The 23,423-nt window shown below is 52.0% G+C and overlaps 1 protein-coding gene across 1 annotated transcript in view; it reads left to right on the forward strand.

The window, feature by feature from the left end:
- phf1 (PHD finger protein 1) overlaps positions 1-23,423 on the forward strand; it is a 39,083-nt gene that overhangs the window by 629 nt on the left and 15,031 nt on the right. The window contains exons 2-9 of the mRNA XM_078217400.1: positions 6,253-6,415; positions 9,242-9,443; positions 11,117-11,198; positions 13,609-13,704; positions 16,109-16,200; positions 17,088-17,236; positions 21,285-21,380; positions 22,531-22,599. Coding sequence (XP_078073526.1) covers positions 9,267-9,443; positions 11,117-11,198; positions 13,609-13,704; positions 16,109-16,200; positions 17,088-17,236; positions 21,285-21,380; positions 22,531-22,599 — 761 coding nt within the window. The 5' untranslated portion in view covers positions 6,253-6,415; positions 9,242-9,266. The remainder of the gene's footprint in view (positions 1-6,252; positions 6,416-9,241; positions 9,444-11,116; positions 11,199-13,608; positions 13,705-16,108; positions 16,201-17,087; positions 17,237-21,284; positions 21,381-22,530; positions 22,600-23,423) is intronic.

Here is a 23,423-nt window from a genome sequence, read left to right on the forward strand (position 1 = left end):
AAGCTTACCATGGGGGAACCTTATCAAAACGCTTTGCTGAAATCCATATACACCACATCAACCGCTGTACCCTCATCCACCTCTTTGGTCACCTTCTCAAAGAACTGTTTAACCTGGTGTTGTGAGACTTCTTACTGTGTTTACCCCAGTCCAACGCCGGCATCTCCACACGATGTACCTACACCTCAGGGACTGCAGCAGTTCAAGAAAGCAGCTCACCACCACCTTCTCAAGGGGTAATTAGGGACGGGCAATAAATGCTGGGCTGAGCCAACGATGCCCACAGTAAAAAACAGTCGGTTACTTGAGGGACACCTGGGAGGCGGCAGGGGTGAGGTGGGGTTTGTATCCAGTGTGACCAACAGTTGTTACACTTAAACTGCTCCCCCTGAAAACAAACCCAAAAATCCCACCATTTGGCCTGATTCACACTGAGGTTACCGAGTCGGATTTTACCCTGACAGTGAAACTATGGAGTCCGGAACAGGGAGGAGAAGATGACACTCACCCCCTGCATGGACACTGCTCGACAGTGGACCCCGGCTGATTTTCTATCATGCCATCGCCCCTCTCTCCAGCCCACAGGCCTCGTGCCTTCACCACGTGAACCGAGATGGCTCAAGCCTGCCACAGACCCGGGATGGAGCCTGAGGCCTTTGTCATCTGGGATGGAGCCTGAGGCCTATGCAGCCCGGGATGGAGCCTGAGGCCTTTGTCATCTGGGATGGAGCCTGAGGCCTTTGTCATCTGGGATGGAGCCTGAGGCCTTTGTGGCCCGGGATGGAGCCTGAGGCCTTTGTGGCCCGGGATGGAGCCTGAGGCCTTTGTGGCCCGGGATGGAGCCTGAGGCCTATCCCCTCCCCCCTCCCCTCCCTCCTTCCCTTCCCTCCTCCCCTCCCCCCTCCCCTCCTCCCTCCCCTCCCCCCTCCCCTCCTCCTCCCCTCCCCCCTCCCCTCCTCCTCCCCTCCCCCTCCCGCCTCCCCCCTCCCACCTCCCGCCTCCCTCCCCCCCCTCCCCCTTCCACCTCCCCCCTCCCACCTCCCGCCTCCCTCCCCCCTCCCCTCCCCCCTTCCCCCTCAGGCCTGCCTTCGGTGTGCGGGCTGAGTTGCCAGGACAACCGTGGCCAGTTTTCTCAATTGGAGGCCTGCAGGAAGTGGGTTTTCTTGATTCCCTGCAAGGCCCTGTTTGAGGGTCACTCTCTTGACGCTGACTGGGCCTCCTGTTCCTTTACAGACCGGGAGGCCTTCGCTATCTTGCTGCAAGGGAACGCAGCTTCCCAGCGGGTCTGGATGAGTTTTCTGTCTGAGCGACTCTGCCTGCCCTTAAACCTGACTCTCTGACCTTTTCTGGGGTTCGGGAAGGAATTGTCCAGTCCATTTTCTGCTCTGCTGCCGGGAGTTTTGATTCGGGGCTGTTTGTGTGAGGTGTGTATCTGTCACAGGCCCGCACACTGTACCTGCCTTTTATTGCATTTGGAGAACCAACAGGCTGAACCCAGACACGCACAGGCATTCCTACACAGGCACACCCACAGAAATACAACACACCCACTGCCCCTGCCCCACCTCACCTCCCCCGCCTCACCCCCCCAACCCCACACACACACACACGGACACGGACACACACAGGGGCACACACACACTCAAGGACATACACAGACAAACACACACACGGACACACACACATGGACACACACACAGGGACACACACACTCAAGGACATACACAGACAACACACACACGGGCACACACACAGGGACACACACAGACAACACACACACACGGACACACACACAGGGACACACACACTCAAGGACATACACAGACAACACACACATGGGCACACACACAGGGACACACACAGACACACACACACGGACACACACACAGGGACACACATGGACACACACAAGGACACACACACCTCTCAGGTGTCCCTCAAGTAGCCCACCATTTATTTGTGTGTGTGTGGTGGGGGGGGCGGGGAGCGGAGCTGGGGACAGGGGGTCGGGGAGAACCACCTGTCAGTTCCACGGAGAGAGCTTGAGGGAGTTGGGCAGGCACCAAACCAACGGTCTGTCCATCAATTGGAAGCTTTGGAAGTGTAAATACCTCTCTGCTGTTTCGCTGTGACGTGTGTGAGAGCATTAACCTTTTTAATTAAATAGCAGCACGAGATTATTCATTCATACCAGAGACGTAAGTGTAGACATCCTCACATTATAAACATTAGCAAGTGTCTGAGAGGAGGTTATTATTTGCGTGGGGAGGGGCTGCAGATTGTTATGGTACAGAGGGACCTGGGAGCATGAATCACAAAATGACATTGTTCAGGGACAGCAAGTGACTCAGAGGACAAAAGGAGCACTGGCCTTTGTTGCAAAAGGGGTTGAGGTACAAAAGTAGGAAACCCTTGTTACAAAAGTACAGAGTCTTCTGGGGAAAGCACCCAGAGTCCTGTTTGTGCCGTTATAAAGTTACAGAGTTACAGCCCCTTATGTCGGAGCTGCACTCATCCAGGCAAGCGGAGAGTATCCCCATTGCTACTTGTGCCTTGTAGATAGTGGACAGACTTTGGGGGAGTCGGGAGGTGAGTTAGTCGCCGCAGGATTCCCAGCCTCTGACCTGCTATTATAGCCACAGTATTTGTATGGCCAGTCCAGTTCAGTTTCTGGTCAATGATAACCCGCAGGATGTTGATAGTGGGGAATTCAGCGATGGTTAGATCTCTTGTTTGCAATGGTCATTGCCTGGCACGGTGGCACAGCGGTTGGCACTGCTGCCTCACAGCACCAGGGACCCGGGTTCGATTCCCGGCTTGGGTGACTGTCTGTGTGGAGTCTGCACGTTCTCCCCGTGTCTGCGTGGGTTTCCTCCGGGTGCTCCGGTTTCCTCCCACACTCCAAAGATGTGCAGGTTAGGTGGATTGGCCATGCTAATTTGCTCCTTAGTGCCAGGGGGGACTCGCTAGGATAAATATGTGAGGCTATGGGAATAGGGCCTGGGTGGGATTGTGGTTGGTTCAGACGCGATGGGCCGAATGGCCTCCCGCGCTGTAGGGATTCTACGAAAGTGCATCACTTGAACTATAGAGCTCGTGGGCCTATTTCAGAGGCCCAGTTAGGCGGCAACCCCGTTGCTGTGGGTCTGGAGTCACATGTAGGCCAGACCAGGTAAGGACGGCAGATTTCCTTCCCCGAAACTGAACCAATTGTTGAGAGTCACCATTACCGAGACCGTGTATGTTCCAGATTGATTTATGCTTTTTTAAAACTCCATTCTTGAAGTTACAAAGACCGTGCTCCGAGTGGACCAGATAAACCCTAATCCATTCCTTGCTTGCTCCGAAAACCAAACTCGAATGGAATCCAATTCAAGGTCCCCACAAGAGAAACAGACAAGATCTAAGCTGACAAGATAAGACATTGCACCCCATCTTGGGCTTGATTTGATGCTTGATCTTAGCCAACAGGCCCTTGCTATAGAGAGAGTACAGCGAAGGTTTACCAGGCTGATTCCTGGGATGGCAGGTCTGACATATGAGGAGAGACTAAGTGGGTTAGGATTATATTCATTGGAGTTTAGAAGAGTGAGAGGGGATCTCATAGAAACTTATAAAATTCTAACAAGGTTAGACAGGGTAGATTCAGAAAGAATGTTCCTGATGGTCGGGGGAGTCCAGAACTAGGGGTCACAGTTTGAGGATAAAGGGTAAAGCTTTTAGAACTGAGGTGAGGAGGAATTTCTTCACCCAGATGGTGAATGTGTGGAATTCACTCCCACAGAAAGTAGCTGAGGCCAAAACGTTGTGTGATTTCAAGACAAAATTAGATAGCTCTTGGGGCGAAAGGGATCAAAGGATGTAGGGAGGAAGGTGGGATCAGGATGTTGCTTAGGTGGATTGGCTGTGCTGAATTGCCCCTTAGTGTCAAGGGAATTAGCAGGGTAAATATGTGGGGTTACGGGAATAGGGCCTGGGTGGGATCGTGGTTAGTGCAGGCTCGAAGGGCCAAATGGCCTCCTCCTGCTTCTAGTTTCTACGAAGCAATATATTCCAGATTTATCAGTTGAATTTGAGCTGCCGGGCTGGGATTTGAACCTCTGGCCCCGCAGAGACATTACCACAATGTGTCACTCCTCATGGCGACTGTGACTGCGCTGTGGGTGGGGTTTGGGAGGGGTGCGGAGGGGTAACTGGTCTGGTTGTGTGTGACATGCGAGCAGTCGGGATGAGAGTCCCGGTGCCCTTCCCCCGTGTGGTCTCCGCCGTGGGATAGAGGGCAAATGGCTGATGGAGTGATTTGTGGGACCATTCACCAATAACCAGTAGTCACCCCCCCCCCCCCCCCCCACCCCCCCGGCACTTCCAGTGTGAGGGGTGTGAATGTTTGATGTGATTTATTATTGTCACATGTATTAGTATACAGTGAAAAGTATTATTTCTTGCACGCTATACAAAACATACCGTTCATAAAGAAGGAAAGGAGAGAGTGCAGAATGTAGTGTTACAGTCATAGCTAGGGTATAGAGAAAGATCAACTTAGTGCAAGGTAAGTCCATTCAAAAGTCTGACTGCAGCAGGGAAGAAGCTGTTCTTGAGTCGGTTGGTATGTGACCTCAGACTTTTGTATCTTTTTCCTAACGGAAGAAGGTGGAAGAGAGAATGTCCGGGGTGCGTAGGGTCCTTAATTATAGTACTGCTGCCTCACAGCGCCAGACACCCGGATCTGATTCCCGGCTTGGGTCACTGTCTGTGTGGCGTCTGCACGTTCTCCCCGTGTCTGTGTGGGTTTCCTCCGGGTGCTCCGGTTTCCTCCCACAGTCTGAAAGACGTGCTGGTTAGGGTGCATTGACCATGCTAAATTCTCCCTCAGTGCACCCGAACAGGTGCCGGAGTGTGGCGACCAGGGGATTTTCACAGTAACTTCATTGCAACGTTAATGTAAGCCCACTTGTGACACTAATAAATAAACTTAAACTTTAAAAGAACTGCTTTGCCGAGGCAGCGGGAAGTGTAGACAGAGTCGGTGGGTGGGGGGCTGGTTTGCGTGATGGACTGGGCTACATTCACAACCCTTTTGTACTTCTTTGTAGTCTTGGGCAGAGCAGGAGCCATACCAAGCTGTGGTACATCCGGAAAGGATGCTTTCTGTGGTGCATCTGTCAACATTTGGTGAGAGTCGTAGCGGACATGCCAAATTTCCTTAGTGGTAAAATAGTGCCACCTACTGGTGATGCAGTGTGTGACACGAAGGTCACGTGACGACAATCTCGCAGTCAATAGGTTCAAAGCAAGTCATCTGATCGTATCGATTTAGATACAACAGTAACACTGCCGGCAAGCTGTGTGTGTCCAGGTTGGCGAAGACTTCAAGGTGGGGTTCGTGCTGTGAGTAAGCACATCGCCGGAGAACTTGCTTGCCTCTTCTGCCTGACTGAACTTATCTGTGGCACCCCAGAACCTGCCTCCTTTGCTGAGAATTATGCAGTACTGAGACAGGCCATTTGGCCCATCCTGGTGTTTATGCTCCATCTGAGACTCTTCATCCCTCTCTCTCTGTCCCTCCCTCAGCGTTCAATCTCCACCCAGCTTTCCCTCAAATGCTTGGGAGTGATTTTGCCTCAAAGAGCACTCCCCGTGCTTAGCAAGTTACATGATTCTGAGCCTCTGACCTCTTATTGGGCCACCCCTTGGCATTTGAGGGGAGAGTCCAGTGTGTTCTGTCTTTCTTTTGTAGCCTTGTTTTAAAAGTTTAAAGTTTATTTATTAGTGTCACAAGTAGGCTTATGTTAGCAGGGTCCCGGGTTCAATTCCCGGCTTGGGTTGCTGTCTGTGTGGGGTTTGCACATTCTCTCCGTGTCTGCGTGGGTTTCCCCCGGGTGCTCTGGTTTCCTCTCGCGCTCCAAAGATGTGTAGGTTCGGTGGATTGGCCATGATAAATTGCCCCTTAGTATCCCAAGCTGTGTAGGTTTGGGGGATTAGAGCGGTAAACATATGGGGTTACGGAGATAGGTCTGGGAGGGTGGGTCCTGGTTAAGATGCTCAGTCAGAGAGTCGGTGCAGAGTCGATGGGCCGAATGGCCTCCTTCTACACAAGGGATTCTATTTGGAATCAAAGGTTACAGGTAAAAGGTGGGAGAATGGGGTTGAGAATCATATCAGCCATGATTGAATGGCAGAGTAGATGCGATGGGCTGAATGGCCTAATTCTGCTCCTATATCTAATGGCCTTATGGTTTTTACTGTCCGCAGCTTTGAGTACCCTGCCTGCACCACGTAATGTACTCACCGTGCCAGGGTCAGCACTGCGTACTGTGCAGAGAACCCACTGCTCGATGCCAACCTGAGGGGAGACGGAACATCCTTGGACCTCACGCGGACCCCCTCTTTTAACCCGGTGGACTCCCACCTCAGTGTAAGTACTGCTGTCTGTCTACACCTCCTGGGCAGGCAACGTCATTGAATGAACGCCAAGTGCCACACAGGTAGGCCCAGGCTCCACCCTTTGCCAGTGGAGTCTCACTCCCCCCTGCACCCCCCACCCCCCCGGCCTCTCTTTCCCCGATGCCCGGAAAAATGTTTGTTCCCCTCTTCCGGAGTTTATCAGATGTGGAAAATGACCGTTTTCGGACAAATCACTCCGGATCGTCGAGGGGAAAGAAATTTCCCTTTCTCTAAGGGAGCAGACTCGATGGGCCAAATGGCCTATTTCTGCTCCTGTATTGTAAGGGCTGCTGAGACTTGTGCTCATCTGGTTACTGGCCTCCCCACTGACCGAATTACAACCCCTTTGAAACTTTGAACACTCATATCACATCTCCTCTCCACCTTTCCCGCCATCAAGAGAACAAGGCAGCTTCCTTGGTCTGTCCACATGGACTGAAGTCCCCCATCTCTGGCACGGCGGCACAGTGGTTAGCACTGCCGCCTCACAGCGCCAGGGACCCGGGTTCAATTCCCGACTCAGGTCACTGTCTGTGTGGAGTCTGCACGTTCTCCCCGTGTCTGCGTGGGTTTCCTCCGGGTGCTCCGGTTTCCTCCCACAGTCCAAAGATGTGCGGGTTAGGTTGATTGGCCATGCTAAATTGACCCTAGTGTCAGGGGACTAGCAGGATAAATATGAGGAGTTACGGTGATAGGGCCTGGGTGGATTATTGTTGGTGCAGACTCGATGGGCCAAATGGCCTCCTTCTGCAGTGTCGGGATTCTATAATTCTATTCATAGAATCCCTACAGTGCAGACACTGCTTGCTGACATCTCGGCAGAGGCAGGAAGTAGGGATGGGGCGGATGGGATTGGATGGGCTATCGGGTCTGGAAAGAGATGGGGGAACAGCTTTATCCTCCAACCACACACACACACACCGCCACCTGTAAAGAGGAAAAGCCAGCTAAAAGACACAGGGTTAACCGGGCTCACTGCAGGCCAATCGACCTGGATTTGGGAATGAGGTGAATGAGAGGCTAAATGCCAGGGAGCATTTGGCTGCTTCCGAACTGGATTGAGACGGGTTCAAGGTCTTGAAGAGATTTCAGCCTCAAATAACTTGGCCGCCCTCGGAACGTGGCAATCGTTAGCAGTTATTTTGGGGACACCATGCAACAGTTATATCACAGTTGGATGTCGCCAGTCCTGTGCAGAAGGAGGCCATTCGGCCCATCGAGCCTGCACCGACAACAATCCCACCCAGGCCCTATCCCCGTAACCCCATATATTTAACCCGCTAATCCCTCGAACCTACGCGGCCCGGGACACTAAGGGTCAATTTAGCATGGCCAATGCACCTCACCCGCACATCTTTGGACTGTGGGAGGAAACCGGAGCACCCGCAGGAAACCCACGCAGACACGGGGAGAATGTGCAAACTCCGCACAGACAGTGACCCAAGCCGGGAATCGAACCTGGGTCCCTGGCGCTGTGAGGCAGCAGTGATAACCACTGTGTCACCATGCAGCCCGTCCCTCCATGGTGGGACCTTGAATGGAGATGTATCCAGTCCTGGGCATCTCCATGGTGGGACCTTGAATGGAGATGTATCCAGTCCTGGGCATCTCCATGGTGGGACCTTGAATGGAGATGTATCCAGTCCTGGGCATCTCCATGGTGGGACCTGCAGTGGAAATATTCTAAGCCATCCAATGTCGAGGAATCTGGATTCTACCCCTCAATAAATGTCCCTCCTGTTTTCTTCCTGTAATAGAATTCTGGTAGAACCCTTAGGAACATTAACGTACAGAGGGATCGGGGCGTGCAGGTCCACAGTTTCCTAAAAGTGGCAACACAGGTGTCCAAGGTGATTCGGAAGGCAGCTGGCATGCTTGCCTTCATCACCCGGGGCATCGAGTACAGGACAACAAAGAACAATACAGCACAGGAACAGGCCCTTCGGCCCTCCAAGCCCGCGCCGCTCCCCGGTCCAGGATTGAATCCTGAATCCAGGATCCCCGCCCAATTTTCCAGCCTATCTACATACCAATATCCTATCCACCGAGCTGTCCCTCACAGCTATGATGCTTTGTTCATTACAACCTATTAACTTACCCCCACCCCCCCATTCCAGACCATGTGATCTCCAGGGAGAGGCGAAAACCCAGAGTGAAAACCCAGGAGTTGGGAAGTCGTGTTGTATCTATGTAAAACCTTGGTTAGGCCGCATTTGGAGCATTGCGTGCAGTTCTGGTCACCACACTACCAGAAGGACGCTTTGGAGAGAGTGCAAAGAAGGTTCACCAGGATGTTGCCTGGTCCCGAGGGTGTTGGCAATGAGGAGAGGTTGAATAAACTCGGATTGTTTTCATTGGAAAGAGGGAGGCTGAGGGGAAACCTGATAGAGGTCGACAAAATTATGAGAGGCATAGACAGGGTGGATGGTCAGAGGCTTTTTCCCAGGGTGGAAATGTCAATTACAAGGGGGGAAGAGGTTCAGAGGGAGAGGGGGAAAGTTTAAGGGAGATGTGCGGGGGAGGTTTTTCACGCAGAGAGTGGTGGGTGCCTGGAACGTGCTGCCAGAGGAGGTGGTGGAAGCAGGCACATTTAAGAGGCATCTGGATGGGTACATGAATAGGGAGGTAATAGAGATATATGGACTGAGTTAGGGCAGAAGGTTTTTTTTAGTTTAATTAGAGCATCATGATCAGCACAGGCTTGGAGGGCCGAAGGGCCTGTTCCTGTGCTGTACTGTTCTTTGTTCTCTTAGTTCTTTGTGGTTTTTTTGACGTGGTTTCTCTGTGTTTCCTGTAGATAACGGCCTGCCCCGCCAAACACCATGGAGGGTGGGACTGTGGGGAAAAGTCCAAAGGTCCGAAGAAGCAGCTCCTGCGCGGCGGCCAGTAAACCGCGAGCGCGAGCGAGCCGGGCCGGCGCCAAACCTCGGCTGTGGGAAGGTCAGGATGTGTTGGCCAGGTGGACCGATGGCCTACTCTACCTGGGGAACATCCGGAAGGTGAGAGACAGGGCGGGGAACGCCGGGGCAGGGAACGCCGGGGCGGGCAATGCCAGGACGGGTAACGCCGGGGCGGGACGGGGATGTGAGGACCAGCTCCAAATGTCTCCTCTCGCAGAGAAGGAACTCATGGCAATGATGGCAGAACGAGAAGGCTATTTCCATTGGGAAAGGTTGAACAGGCCGACTCTACGTCCTCTGGGATGGAGAAGGCGGGGCGGGGGGGGGAGCGGTGGGTGGTGTGACCTGACTGAGGTTGTGAAAGGTTAGCCTCGGGTAGACGTTGCAGAGTGAAGGGGAGATGGTGGAGCAGTGATAATGTCACTGGAACAGTAATCCAGAGGCCCCGGGCTTGTGGGAGACACAAGTTCAAATCCCACCAGAATCGCTGGTGAAATTTAAATTCAGTTAGTGAAGTGTGGAATTCAATAAAAAAAAGCTTCGGCTTTCTTGAATGCTGCCACAAAACCATTTCGATTGTCGTAGGAACCAGTCTGATTCACGAATGTCCTTTCGGAAATCTGCTGTCCTTACCCTAAATAGACATTTGGATGTTCTTCCTGGAAGGTGGGACGGAGGAGAGAGAGGGGGGGAGGGTGGATGGATGGAGTGAGTAGAGGGAGGGAGGAAGTAAGTAAGTAGAAGGTGGATTAACGGAGGGATGGAAGTAGAGGGAGGATGGATGGATGGATAGAGGAAGGAGAGGGATGGATGGACGGATGGGGGATGGATGGAGGGAGGAAAAGGAGGAGAGGGATGGATGGGGGATGGATGGATTGAGGGAGGAGAGGGATGGATGGAGGGAGGAGAGGGATGGAGAAGAGGAGGAGGATGGATGGATGGGGGCTTGATGGAGGGGGATGAAGGGGAGAGAGGGATGGATGGGTGATAGATGGATGGAGGAGGAGGGGGAGGGAAGAGAGGGATGGATGGATGGAGGAGGAGGGGAAGGGATGAATCAGAAAGGTGGTGGGGAGGGGTGGACCAGGTGCCTTCCTTTGTCTAGATGTATCTCTGCCTTACTCTGTGCCAGTGGCAGAAGGGCAGCTTTGTGAGGGTGGATTAGGGAGGGATAACCCTCGCTGGCACTGCCCAGTCTCTCTGCGGGTTAGGGGGGATAACCCTCGCTGGCACTGCCCGGTCTCTCTGCAGGTTAGGGGGGGGATAACCCTCGCTGGCACTGCCCGGTCTCTGCAGGTTAGCGGGGGGGATAACCCTCGCTGGCACTGCCCAGTCTCTCTGCGGGTTAGGGGGGGATAACCCTCGCTGGCACTGCCCGGTCTCTCTGCGGGTTGGGGGGGATAACCCTCGCTGGCACTGCACGGTCTCTCTGCGGGTTAGGGGGGGGATAACCCTCGCTGGCACTGCACGGTCTCTCTGCGGGTTAGGGGGGGATAACCCTCGCTGGCACTGCCCGGTCTCTCTGCGGGTTAGGGGGGATAACCCTCGCTGGCACTGCCGGTCTCTCTGCGGGTTGGGGGGGGATAACCCTCGCTGGCACTGCCCGGTCTCTCTGCGGGTTAGGGGGGGGATAACCCTTGCTGGCACTGCCTGGTCTCTGCGGGTTAGGGGGGGGATAACCCTCGCTGGCACTGCCCGGTCTCTGTGGATTCCCTGTCACAGTCTCTTGTCTTTCTCTTCCCGTTCCCATTCCCATTCCCTGGCTCTTTCAGGTGGACCGGTGGAAGCAGCTCCTACTCGTTCGGTTTGAGGACAACTCTGCATTCTGGGTTTTGTGGAAGGACATCTATCCCCGTAAGTAGAAGACACAGGAGCAGAAGTAGGCCATTCGGCCCATCGAGTCTGCTCCGCCATTCAACGCGACCATGACTGATCTGATGTGTTAATCCTCAACTCCACTTTCCTGTCTTATCCCCATACTCCTCGATTCCCTTACTGATTAAAAATCTATCTCCGCCTTGAACAACGACCCAGCCTCTACAGCCCCCTGTGGTAAAGAATTCCACACACTCACTACCCACTGAGAGAGGAAATTTCTCCTGAGGGGAGATGGTGCGTATTGGTATTGTCACTGGACTAGTAATCCAGAGGCCCGGACTAGTAATCCAGAGGCCCGGATTAGTAATCCAGAGGCCCGGACTAGTAATCCAGAGGCCCGGACTAGTAATCCAGAGGCCCAGACTAGTAATCCAGAGGCCGGGCTAGTAACCCAGAGGCCCGGGCTAGTAACCCAGAGACCCGGACTAGTAATCCAGAGGCCCAGACTAGTAATCCAGAGGCCCAGACTAGTAATCCAGAGGCCCGGGCTAGTAATCCAGAGGCCCGGGCGAGTAATCCAGAGGCCCGGGCGAGTAATCCAGAGGCCCGGGCGAGTAATCCAGAGGCCCGGGCGAGTAATCCAGAGGCCCGGGCGAGTAATCCAGAGGCCCGGGCGAGTAATCCAGAGGCCCGGGCGAGTAATCCAGAGGCCCGGGCGAGTAATCCAGAGGCCCGGGCGAGTAATCCAGAGGCCCGGGCGAGTAATCCAGAGGCCCGGGCGAGTAATCCAGAGGCCCGGGCGAGTAATCCAGAGGCCCGGGCGAGTAATCCAGAGGCCCGGGCGAGTAATCCAGAGGCCCAGGCTAGTAATCCAGAGGCCCGGGCGAGTAATCCAGAGGCCCAGGCTAATGCTGTGGAATCGATTCACACCATGGCAATGTGAATTCAATTAATGAAATGCGGAATTAAAAAGTTAGCCAATCATCGATTGTTGAAAAATCCCGTCTGGTTCACACATGTCCTTTAGGGATGGAATCATAAAATCCCCACAGTGCAGAAGGAGGCCATTCAGCCCATTGAGTCTACACTGATTCTCTGAAAGAGCATCTTACCCAGGCCCTCCCCTCTGCCCTATCCCCGTATCTCCGCGCATTTACCATGGCCAATCCACCTAACCTGCACATCGTGGGACACTAAGGAGCAATTTTAGCATGGCCAATCCACCTAACCTGCACATCTTTGGACTGTGGGAGGAAACCGGAGCACCCGGAGGAAACCCACGCAGACACGGGGAGAATGTGCAGACTCCACGCAGACAGTGACCCAAGCCGCGAATTGAACCTGGGTCTCTGGCGCTGTGAGGCAGCAGTGCTAACCGCTGTGCCACCGTACCGCCCTTAGCTGGTCTAGACTACAAGTGACTCCAGACCCACAGCAATGTGGTTAACTTTTAACTGCCCTCTGTAATGGCCTAGCAAGCCGCTCATTTCAAGGGCAATTAGGGATGGGCAATAAATGTTGGACCAGCCAGCGACGCCCTCATCCCATAATTAATAATAAAAAGTCAGTCAATCTCCCCTTGTTCGCAGTCATGCCTTTTACTTGATGGTAGAACATAGCAGACAGACTTTGAATGTTGCTGCATGGAGAGACTTGTTGCTGAAACTTTTTGTCTTGCACTCATCAGGACAAACACAAGAATACCAAATTTCAAACCTTCGTTATACTGCGGGAGAAAAGGATTGATTGACAAGTGGACTCCAGCTGAGGTGTGGCCAACCTCCCAGTGGAAGGGCTTCTAGTTCCCCGTGGCCCAGGTGGTGCTGGGAAGCCTGTAGTTCTCTGTGGCCTCCACCATGGCAAATACCTCAGTCACAGTCCACATGCCAACCAGTTAGCACCCAGTTTCCCTTGTAGTATAAATTATCACCATTGTTTAAAATTTGGCATTCTTGTGTTTGCCCAGATCAGTGTGAAATGGAAAGTTGCTGTGACTGTGTCTCTTTTTGGCAATGTTCAAGTTCTAATAGAATCCCTACAGTGCAGAAGGAGGCCATTCGGCCCATCAAGTCTGCACCGACCACAGTCCCACCCAGGCCCAATCCCCGTAACCCCATGCATTTACCCGAGCTAGGCCCCCTGACACTAAGGGGCAATATAGCACGGCCGATCCGCCTAACCCGCACATCTTTGGACTGTGGGAGGAAACCGGAGCCCCCGGAGGAAACCCACGCAGACACGTGGAGAATGTGCAGACTCCACACAGACAGTGACCCAAGCCGGGAATCGAACCCGGGTCCCTGGCGCTCTGAGGCAGCAGTGCTAACCACTGTACCACCATGCTGTACCACCAAGAGCAAGTGTGGGTGAATGCGCCAACCTCGCCGTCTCGCATCGCTGTGACGTACTGTTAATCGAAGCCACTCTCTCTCTGTTTTCCTTCCAGCCGCCCTCCCCGGGACGGAACACATCTGCTGCCTCTGCAATGATGCCACCTTCAGCCAAGGCAACCAGATCGTGAACTGTGCCAAGTGCAAGCAAGGTAACGGGGAGGGGAGGAGGGGCTGCACAGAGCGCTGTCTGCTGCGTGTGCGTTCCACCACTGCTATCCACAGAATCTTCCCCAATAGAGTCACCCTAGGGTGGCACAGTGGTTAGCGCTGCTGCCTCACAGCGCCAGGGCCACGGGTTCAATTCCGGCCTCGGGTCACTGTCTGCGTGGAGTCTGCACGTTCTCCCCAAGTCTGTGTGGGTTTCCTCCGGGTGCTCCGGTTTCCTCCCACAGTCCAAAGATGTGCGGGTTAGGTGGATTGGGCCGTGCTAAATTGCCCCTTAATGTCAGGGGGACTAGCGAGGGTAAATAAGTGGGATTATGGGGATAGGGCCTGGGTGGGATTGTGGTCAGTGCAGACTCGATGGGCCGAATGGCCGCCTTCTGCACTGTAGGGATTCTATGATTCTCGAAAGGATATTATTTAACTGGAAAGAGTGCAGCAAAGATTTACTCGGATGCTACTGGGACTTGATAGTTTGAGTTATAAAGAGCAGCTGGATAGGCTGGGATTTTTTTTCTCTGGAGGCTGAGGGATGATCTTATTGAGGTCTATAAAATAATGAGGGGCACAGATCAGCGAGATAGTCAACATCTTTTCCCAAAGTTGGGGGAGTCTAAAGCTCGAGGGCGTAGGTTTAAGGTGAGAGGGGAGAGATACAAAATGGTCCAGAGGGGCAATTTTTTCACACAGAGGGTGGTGAGTGTCTGGAACAAGTTGCCAGAGGGTACAATTTTGTCTTTTAAAAAGTGTTTAGACAGTTACATGGGTAAGGTGGGTATAGAGGGATATGGGCCAAACGTGGACAATTGGGACTAGCCTAGTGGTTTAAAAAAAAGGAGCAGCATGGACAAGTTGGGCCGAAGGGCCTTTTTCCATGCTGTAAACCTCTATGACTCCATGAGAACGGGAGTTAAAATCATTGAGAAATAGTCTTGATGTTAGCAGTGTCTTCTCGGCTGGTGTGGTGGTTCTTGTGAGCCTCTCCAGTGCTCGATCCCATCATCCGGGCTGACTGAGGTGCAGTACCATGTTACGCCGTTAGCGCCCTTGCATTTGTGCTCTCTCTCGCTTGAGCTATTAAACCGAGGCCGAGTCTTTCTGCTCCTGTGTACACTGAGCAGCGCTCCGAAAGCTCGTGATTCCAAATAAACCTGTTGGACTTTAACCTGATGTTGTGAGACTTCTTACTGTGCCCCACCCCACTCCAACCCCGGCATCTCCACATCACAGTATTCTCAGGAGATACAGAAACCAGCATCTCCCCCTCATAGTTTGTAACCCTGCCCCCTTCTCCATAGCTGCTAACTCATTGGCCAATACATCCACAAAAGCCCCGCCCTCCCCTTTCGCTGCCAGTTCATTGGCCAATACATCCACAGATGCTCCTCGCTCCTCAATAGCTGCCAGGTCATTGGCCAATACATTCACAGAAGCCCCACCCTCCCCTCTAGCTACCAGCTCATTGGCCAATACATCCACAGAAGCTCCTCCCTCCTCAATAGATGCCAGGTCATTGGCCAATACAGCCACAGAAGCTCCTCCCTCCTCAATAGCTGCCAGCTCATTGGCCAATACATCCACAGAAGCTCCTCCCTCCTCAATAGCTGCCAGGTCATTGGCCAATAAATCCACAGAAGCTCCTCCCTCCTCAATAGCTGCCAGCTCATTGGCCAATACATCCACAGAAGCTCCTCCCTCCTCAATAGCTGCCAGGTCATTGGCCAATACATCCACAGAAGCCGCCCCCCCCCCCCCCCCCCCCCCCCAGCTGCCAGTTCATTGGTCAATACATCCACAGAAGAAGGTGCCAGGGTTTAATAATCCAGAGAATTCCCTCCAACAGTCCCAAGCAAAGTATGGCCCGACCTGGCTGTGCCACATTTGCCTCAGGATCAATGTCAATCGCTCCTTTGACCCAACAAATCGGAAAACGTTGCCTTTAGCTGCAGCTTATATTCTGGAATCGGCCAATGTTTTTTTGTGTTTCAGTTGTGGGACATGGGTGTCGCTGGCAGCACGGTGGCACAGTGGTTAGCACTGCTGCCTCACAGCGCCAGGGACCCGGGTTCGATTCCGGCCTCAGGTCACTGACTGTGCAGAGTCTGGATGTTCTCCCCGTGTCTGCGCGGGTTTCCTCCGGGCGCTCCAGTTTCCTCCCACAGTCCGAAAGACGAGGGGATTTTCACAGTAGCTTCATTGCAGTGTTAATGTAAGCCTACTTGTGACACTAATAAATAAACTGTAAATTTTAAAAGAGCTTTGACAAAGGGTCATCTGAACTCGAAACGTCAGCTCTTTTCTCTCCTTACAGAGACTGCCAGACCTGCTGAGATTTTCCAGCATTTTCCCTCTTTGGTTTGTAAATTTTAAAACTTGTATTCATGCTGCCAGGGTACCACCAAGAGTGCCACGCCCCCAAGATCGAGGCTGATGCCGTGCCCTCTTGGATTTGCCGTCCCTGTATCTTTGCTGTGGCCACCAAGGTAAGATCAGCCACGCTGATTCTCAATTTCAGATATTCAAATTCCACCATCTGCCGTGGCGGGATTCGAACCCAGGTCCCCAGAACATTAGCTGAGTTTCTGGGTGGCACGGTGGCACAGTGGTTAGCACTGCTGCCTCACAGCGCCAAGGACCCGGATTTAATTCCGGCCTTGGGTCACAGTCTGTGCAGAGTCTGCACGTTCTCCCCGTGTCTGCGTGGGTTTCCTCCGAGTGCTCCAGTTTCCTCCCACAGTCCAAAGGTGTGCTGGTTAGGTGGATTGACCCGAACAGGCACCGGAGTGTGGCGACTGGGGAATTTCACAGTAACTTCATTGCAGTGTTAATGTAAGCCTACTTGTGACACTAATAAATAAACGTTAAATTTAAATTTTCTTCTGGATGCTTCGGTAGCCTCCCACGGTCCAAACGATGTGCGGGACAGGTGGATTGGCCATGTTAAATTGCCCCTTCGTGTCAGGGAGAATAGCTAGGGTAAATGCATGGGGTTACAGGGATAGGGTCTGGGTAGGATTGTGGCTGGTGCAGACTCGATGGGCCGAATGGCCTCCTTCTGCACTGCAGGGATTCTATGATCTGGATTGATAGTCTAGTGATAATACCACGAGGCCATTACCTCCCTCTAGTTATGGAATTGAAGTGGATTTAATCCATTGGGATTCTCCTTTATGGAAGAGAATGGAACGCTTGGATGGGATTGAATCCGTTGGGATTTCTGCATGAAGGGACTGGTTTGCGTCTGCCGGGGCCTTGGGGTGAGATTGGATTGGAAGGGAGGCAGATTGGCTGTGGAGGTCTGCGTCTCGTCACCCAGTGCGTGCTTAAGTTATAAATGTTTACGCGCGCGTGTGCTTAATGTTTGCGGCAGAAAGGAGGTGCGTTGAAGAAGGGACCATACGCCAAAGCCATGCTGGCCATGAAGCGGGTGCTCCCCTACGAGATCAAGTCACTCGACTGGGACCCCCAGCATCTCTCCAATCAGCAGCAGTGTTACTGTTATTGTGGAGGCCCAGGAGAGTGAGTATTTCCTCCGCCTTACCTGCCTACTTCATAGAATCATAGAATCGCAAAGAGGTCCTTCGGCCCATCGAGTCTGCACCGACACCCGAGAAACACCTGAACTCTCACCTAATCCCATCTACCAGCACTTGGCCCATAGCCCTGAATGTTCTGACGTGCCAAGTGCTCATTCAGGTACTTTTTAAAGGATGTGAGGCAACCCGCCTCCACCACCCTCCCAGGCAGCACATCCCAGACCATCATCACCCTCTGGGTAAAAAAGATTTTCCTCACATCCCCCCTAAACCTCCTGCCCCTCACCTTGAACCCATGTCCCCTCCTGACTGACCCTTCAACTAAGGGGAACAGCTGCTCCCTATCCACTCTGTCCATGTCTCTCATAATCTTGTTCACCACGATCAGGTTGCCCCCTCAGTCTTCGCTGCTCCAACGAAAACAACCTAAGGCTATCCAATCTATCTTCATAATTTAAATGCTCCATCCCAGGCAGCATCCTGGTGAATCTCCTCTGCACCGTCTCCAGTACAATCACATCCTTCCTATAATGTGGCGACCAGAACTGCACACAGTACTCCAGCTGTGGCCTCACCAAAGTTCTATACAACTCCAACATGACTTCGCTGCTTTTGTAATCTACGCCACGATTGATAAAGGCAAGTGTCCCATATGCCTTTTTCATTGCTCTATGAACATGCCCTTCCCTTTCAGAGATCTGTGGACAAACGCGCCAAGGTCCCTTTGATCCACAGACCTTCCTAGTGTCCTACCATTCATTGAATACTTCCTTGTCAAATTACTCCTTCCAAAGTGTATCCCCTCACACTTTTCAGGATTAAATTCTATCTGCCACTTATCTGACCATTGGACCATTCCGTCTATATCTCCCTGCAGCCCAAGACACTCAACCAAAGATGTGCGGGTTAGATTGGCTGTGCTAAATTAACCCCAGCAGGGTAAATACGTGGGGTTATGGGGATAGGCCCTGGGTGGGATTGTAGGATGTGCAGACTCAAAGAACAAAGAAAGAAAATTGCAGCACAGGAACAGGCCCTTCGGCCCTCCAAGCCTGCACTGACCGTGCTGCCTGTCTGAACTAAAACCCCCTACTCTTCCGGGGACCATATCCCTCTATTCCCATCCTATTCACGTACTTGTCAAGACGCCCCTTATAAGTCACTAACGTTTCTGCTTCCACCACCTCCCTCGGCAACGAGTTCCAGGCACCCACCACTCTCTGTGTAAAAAAACTTGCCTCGTACATCTCCTTTAAACCTTTCCCCTTGCACCTTAAACCTATGCCCCCTAGTAATTGACTCTTCCATCTTGGGAAAAAGCTTCTGACTATCCATTCTGTCCATGCCCTCATAATCTTGTAGACTTCTATCAGGTCGCCCCTTAACCTCCGTCGTTCTAGTGCGAACAAACCAAGTTTCTCCAACCTCTCCTTGCAGCTACTGCCCTCTATACCAGACAACATCCTGGTAAATCTTTTCTGTACCCTCTCCAAAGCCTCCACATCTTTCTGGTAGTGTGGCGACCAGAATTGAACACTATATTCCAAGTGCGGCCGAACTAAGGTTCTATAAAGCTGCAACATGACTTGCCAATTTTTAAACTCAATACCCCGGCTAATGAAGGCAAGCATGTCATGTGCCTTCTTGACTACCTCCTCCACCTGCATTGCCACTTTCAGTGACCTGTGTATCTGTACACCCAGATCCCTTTGCCTATCAATACTCTTAAGGGTTCTGCCAGTTACTGTATATTTCCTATCTGTATTAGACCTTCCAAAATGCATTACCTCACATTTGTCCGGATTAAACTCCATCTGCCATCTCTCCGCCCAAGTCTCCAACCGATCTATATCCTGCTGCATCCTCTGATGGTCCTCATCGTATCCACAAATCCACCAACCTTTGTGTCATCCGCAAACTTACTAATCAAACCAGCTATATTTTCCTCCAAATCATTTATATATATATTACAAACAGCAAAGGTCCCAGCACTGATCCCTGAGGAACACCACTTGTCACAGCCCTCCATTCAGAAACGCACCCTTCCACTGCTACCCTCTGTCTTCTTTGACCGAGCCAGTTTTGTATCCACCTTGCCAGCTCACCTCTGATCCCATGCGACTTCACCTTCTGCACCAGTCTGCCATGAGGGACCTTGTCAAAGGCCTTACTGAAGTCCATGTAGAGAACATCCACTGCCCTACCCTCAACAATCACCTTCGTCACTTCCTCGAAAAACTCAATCAAGTTAGTGAGACACGACCTCCCCTTCACAAATCCATGTTGCCTCTCGCTAATATGTCCACTTATTTCCAAGTGGGAGTAAATCCTGTCTCGAAGAATCCTCTCCAATAATTTCCCTACCACTGATGTAAGGCTCACTGGCCTGTAATTACCTGGATTATTCTTGTTATCCTTCTTAAACAAAGGAACAACATTGGCTATTCTCCAATCCTCTGGGACCTCCCCTGTAGCCAGTGAGGATACAAAGATTTCTCTCAAGGCCCCAGCAATTTCCTCCCTTGCCTCTCTCAGTATTCTGGGGTATATCCCATCAGGCCCTGGGGACTTGTCTACCTTAATGTTTCTCAAGAACCCCAATACCTCCTTTTTAATCTCAACATGACTCAAACTATCTACACACCCTTTCCCAGACTCGATGGGCCGAATGGTGTCCTTCTGCACTGTCAGGATTCTATGATTCTAACCTCACTGTTAACCACTCGGCCAATCTGCAAACTTACTAATCCTACCCCCTACATAGTCATTTATATAAATGACGAATAATAGGGCACCCAATACACATCCCTGCGGTACGCCACTGAACACTGGCTTCCAGTCACTAAAGCTGCCTTCTGTCATCACCCTCTGTGTCTTCATCTTGGAGGGGAACCTCCAGATAGTGGCATTCCCATGTATCTGCTGCCCTCGTCTTTCTAGATGGTAGCAGTCGTGGGTTTGGAAGCCTACAGTGCAGACGGAGGCCGTTCAGCCCATTGAGTCTACACCGATCACAATCCCACCCGGGCCCTATCCCCATAACCCCATGCGTTTACCCTAGCTAGTCCCCCTGGCTATCGAAAGAGCCTTGGCAAGTTTCCACGGTGCATCTTGTAGATGGCACACATGGTGCCACTGTGTGGGGAGAGGTGGGTGTGTGTAGAATTCTGTCTGCCACGAGGGGCAGTGACTGGCGGGCTGGTGACCGGGTCCTCTGTGCAGTGAGGTATAAACAAGATTCCCCTTGTTAATGCATCGGCCATGCTAAATTCTCCTTCAGTGTGCCCGAACAGGTGTCGGAGTGTGGCGACTAGGGGATTTTCACAGTAACTTCATTGCAGTGTTTAAATGTGAGCCTACTTGTTCCACTAATCAATAAGCTTGAACTTTTGATGATCTGTGTACCTGGTCGCGTCGTGTCTGTTAGCCTCCACTTAGAATCATAGAGCGCAGAGGAGGCCCTTTGGCCCATCAAGTTGGCACCGGCATTGGAAACACCTGAACTCCCACCTCATCCCATCTGCCAGCACTTGGCCCATATCCCAGAATTCCGAGCTTTTTCGTCGTCCAGACAAATTCCGGGACACGATTGTCCGTCAGATCTGCTCCAAACTCGTGATTCCTCGAGGTATCCTGACTAGAAAGTTGTTCCCTCACTTTCCCCAACCCGCTCTGTGCAAGTTGACAGCGCGCGTTCGCAACATTACACTCAGTGACTCCACCTCTCCAATATTTAGTTAACTGCAGCTGGAGATTATGACGGACACTGCAATGCCCTCATTATCTTAGGGGTTGTGGCTTTTACACAAAAAGAGAAAAAGATGTGGCTTGCACGCGGAGATTCAATCTAACAGCAAGAGGTTTATTAAAGGAATTGAAATTGTTGCCCAGACAGAGGAGAAGCTGAGCCTTAGTGGGAGCCAGTGAAGCACCATTACCATCAAATCTGGCGATAAGCCCTTAAAAGCTATCATGCAACCACTTAAATATGTAACAAACCCCGAGGGGGTTTTCTTTTGTTCTTCCGTCAGGTGGAACCTAAAGATGCTGCAATGTTGCCGGTGTCAGCACTGGTTCCATGAGGCGTGTACCCAGTGTCTGAGCAAGCCACTACTCTACGGGGACAGGTGAGACGCCTGGGCACAGCATCCTGTGCTCATCCCTTGTTTTTATACCCGGTAGGTTCAGTGTCGCAATACTGTGCCCCGTGCCCATCTGTCCTCCGTCAGTGAGGATAGTCGCAAAGAGTCCTGGGAACTTCCTTTACGCTCCAACAAAGAATCCTTTGACATGTATATTTTTTCCTTTATTCTTTCATGGGATGTGGCCATCGCTGGCAAGGGCAGCACTTGTTAGAAGGCAATTAATTGCTTCTAAATTGCTTTAAGATGCCTTGTGGTTATGTAGGCCATGACCTAAGCTGATTAACTGTGGGTTAAATCAGAGACCAGCACCACACTCTATTAATAAAAGCAATCAGTGATTTATCTGTGGTTCCCCAACCTGTAAAATTGGGATTAATCTACTCGCTTGATCCAACGTTGACTACTTAATTCCACCTCCACACTGTCCCCATTAAACACTCCCAGGATAGGTACAGCACGGGGTTAGATACAGAGTAAAGCTCCCTCTACACTGCCCCCATCAAACACTCCCAGGACAGGTACAGCATGGGGTTAGATACAGAGTAAAGCTTCCTCTACACTGCCCCCATCAAACACTCCCAGGACAGGTACAGCACGGGACTAGATACAGAGTAAAGCTCCCTCTACACAGTCCCATCAAACACTCCCAGGGCAGGTACAGCACGGGGTTAGATACAGAGTAAAGCTCCCTCTACACTGTCCCCATCAAACACTCCCAGGACAGGTACAGCACGGGGTTAGATACAGAGTAAAGCTCCCTCTACACTGTCCCCATCAAACACTCCCAGGACAGGTACAGCACGGGGTTAGATACAGAGTAAAGCTTCCTCTACACTGCCCCCATCAAACACTCCCAGGACAGGTACAGCAGGGGGCTAGATACAGAGTAAAGCTCCCTCTGCACTGTCCCCATCAAACACTCCCAGGACAGGTACAGCACGGGGTTAGATACAGAGTAAAGCTCCCTCTGTATTGTCACAAGTTAGATACATATCCTCGATATATCCCAGGCCCTTGTTAAGTCAGTACTTTTTGTCTAATGTAAATAGATGTGACATTTTGCACCAAATATAGTTTTGAAACTGACTAAAGGATGAGCGATTAACCTTCGTCCTTGTGTTGAACATTCTAGGTTTTATTTATTTGTCTGCTGTGTCTGTACTGGTGGCGCGGAGTACGTGAAGCGACTGCCCCTCGAATGGTAAGTACAGTGTCCTTAACGACAGTGGTGTTGCCTTTATAAAGAACAGTGACACTGGTAACCACTGCACCTTCCGAAGGATGGACCGGCCTTGGAGGGAGATCCGTGCAGATTTACAGAATGATGCTGTATTTCCTGGAGTGTAGAAGGTTCAGGAGTGATTTTAATTGTAATTGCCAAGATAGGGCAGCACGGTAGCACAATGGTTAGCACTGCTGCCTCACAGTGCCAGGGACCCAGGTTCGATTCCCAGCTTGGGTCACTGTCTGTGTGGAGTCTGCACATTCTCCCCGTGTCTGCGTGGGTTTCCTCCGGGTGCTCCGGTTTCCTCCCACACTCCAAAAATGTGCAGGTTAGGTGGATTGGCTGTGCTAAATTGCCCCTCAGTGTCCAAAGTGTGCGGGTTAGGTGGATTGGGGGCGCTAACTGTGTGGGGTTACGGGGATAATGCAAATGTGAGAGCCTGGGTTGTATGCTCTTTCAGAGAGTCGGTACAGACTCGATGGGCCAAACGGCCTCCTTTAGCACTGTAGGGATTCTATGGATTCTGTTGTATGTAATTAAGAGCATTCGCAAGAAATCTCCAGCATGGAACCATGGAGGGCCGACATTTTACGGTTCTTATTGACCAGGGCTGTGTGTGCTGTGTGTTCCACCCAGACGTACCCAGGCAAACCTTTTGTGGCTTTCCCCCCCAATGCAGTGAAACCTGGACAAACTGGCACTGATGGAGGCCGTTTGGCCCATCTGTCCAGCCCTAACCCCAGTGTTTGGTGCGCAGTCCTGTCAGCCAAAGTCTAGCCTGTAGCACCCTCTCAGGCAGT

This window comes from Mustelus asterias, chromosome 8 (assembly GCF_964213995.1).
Source record: "Mustelus asterias chromosome 8, sMusAst1.hap1.1, whole genome shotgun sequence".
Lineage (NCBI taxonomy): Eukaryota > Metazoa > Chordata > Chondrichthyes > Carcharhiniformes > Triakidae > Mustelus > Mustelus asterias.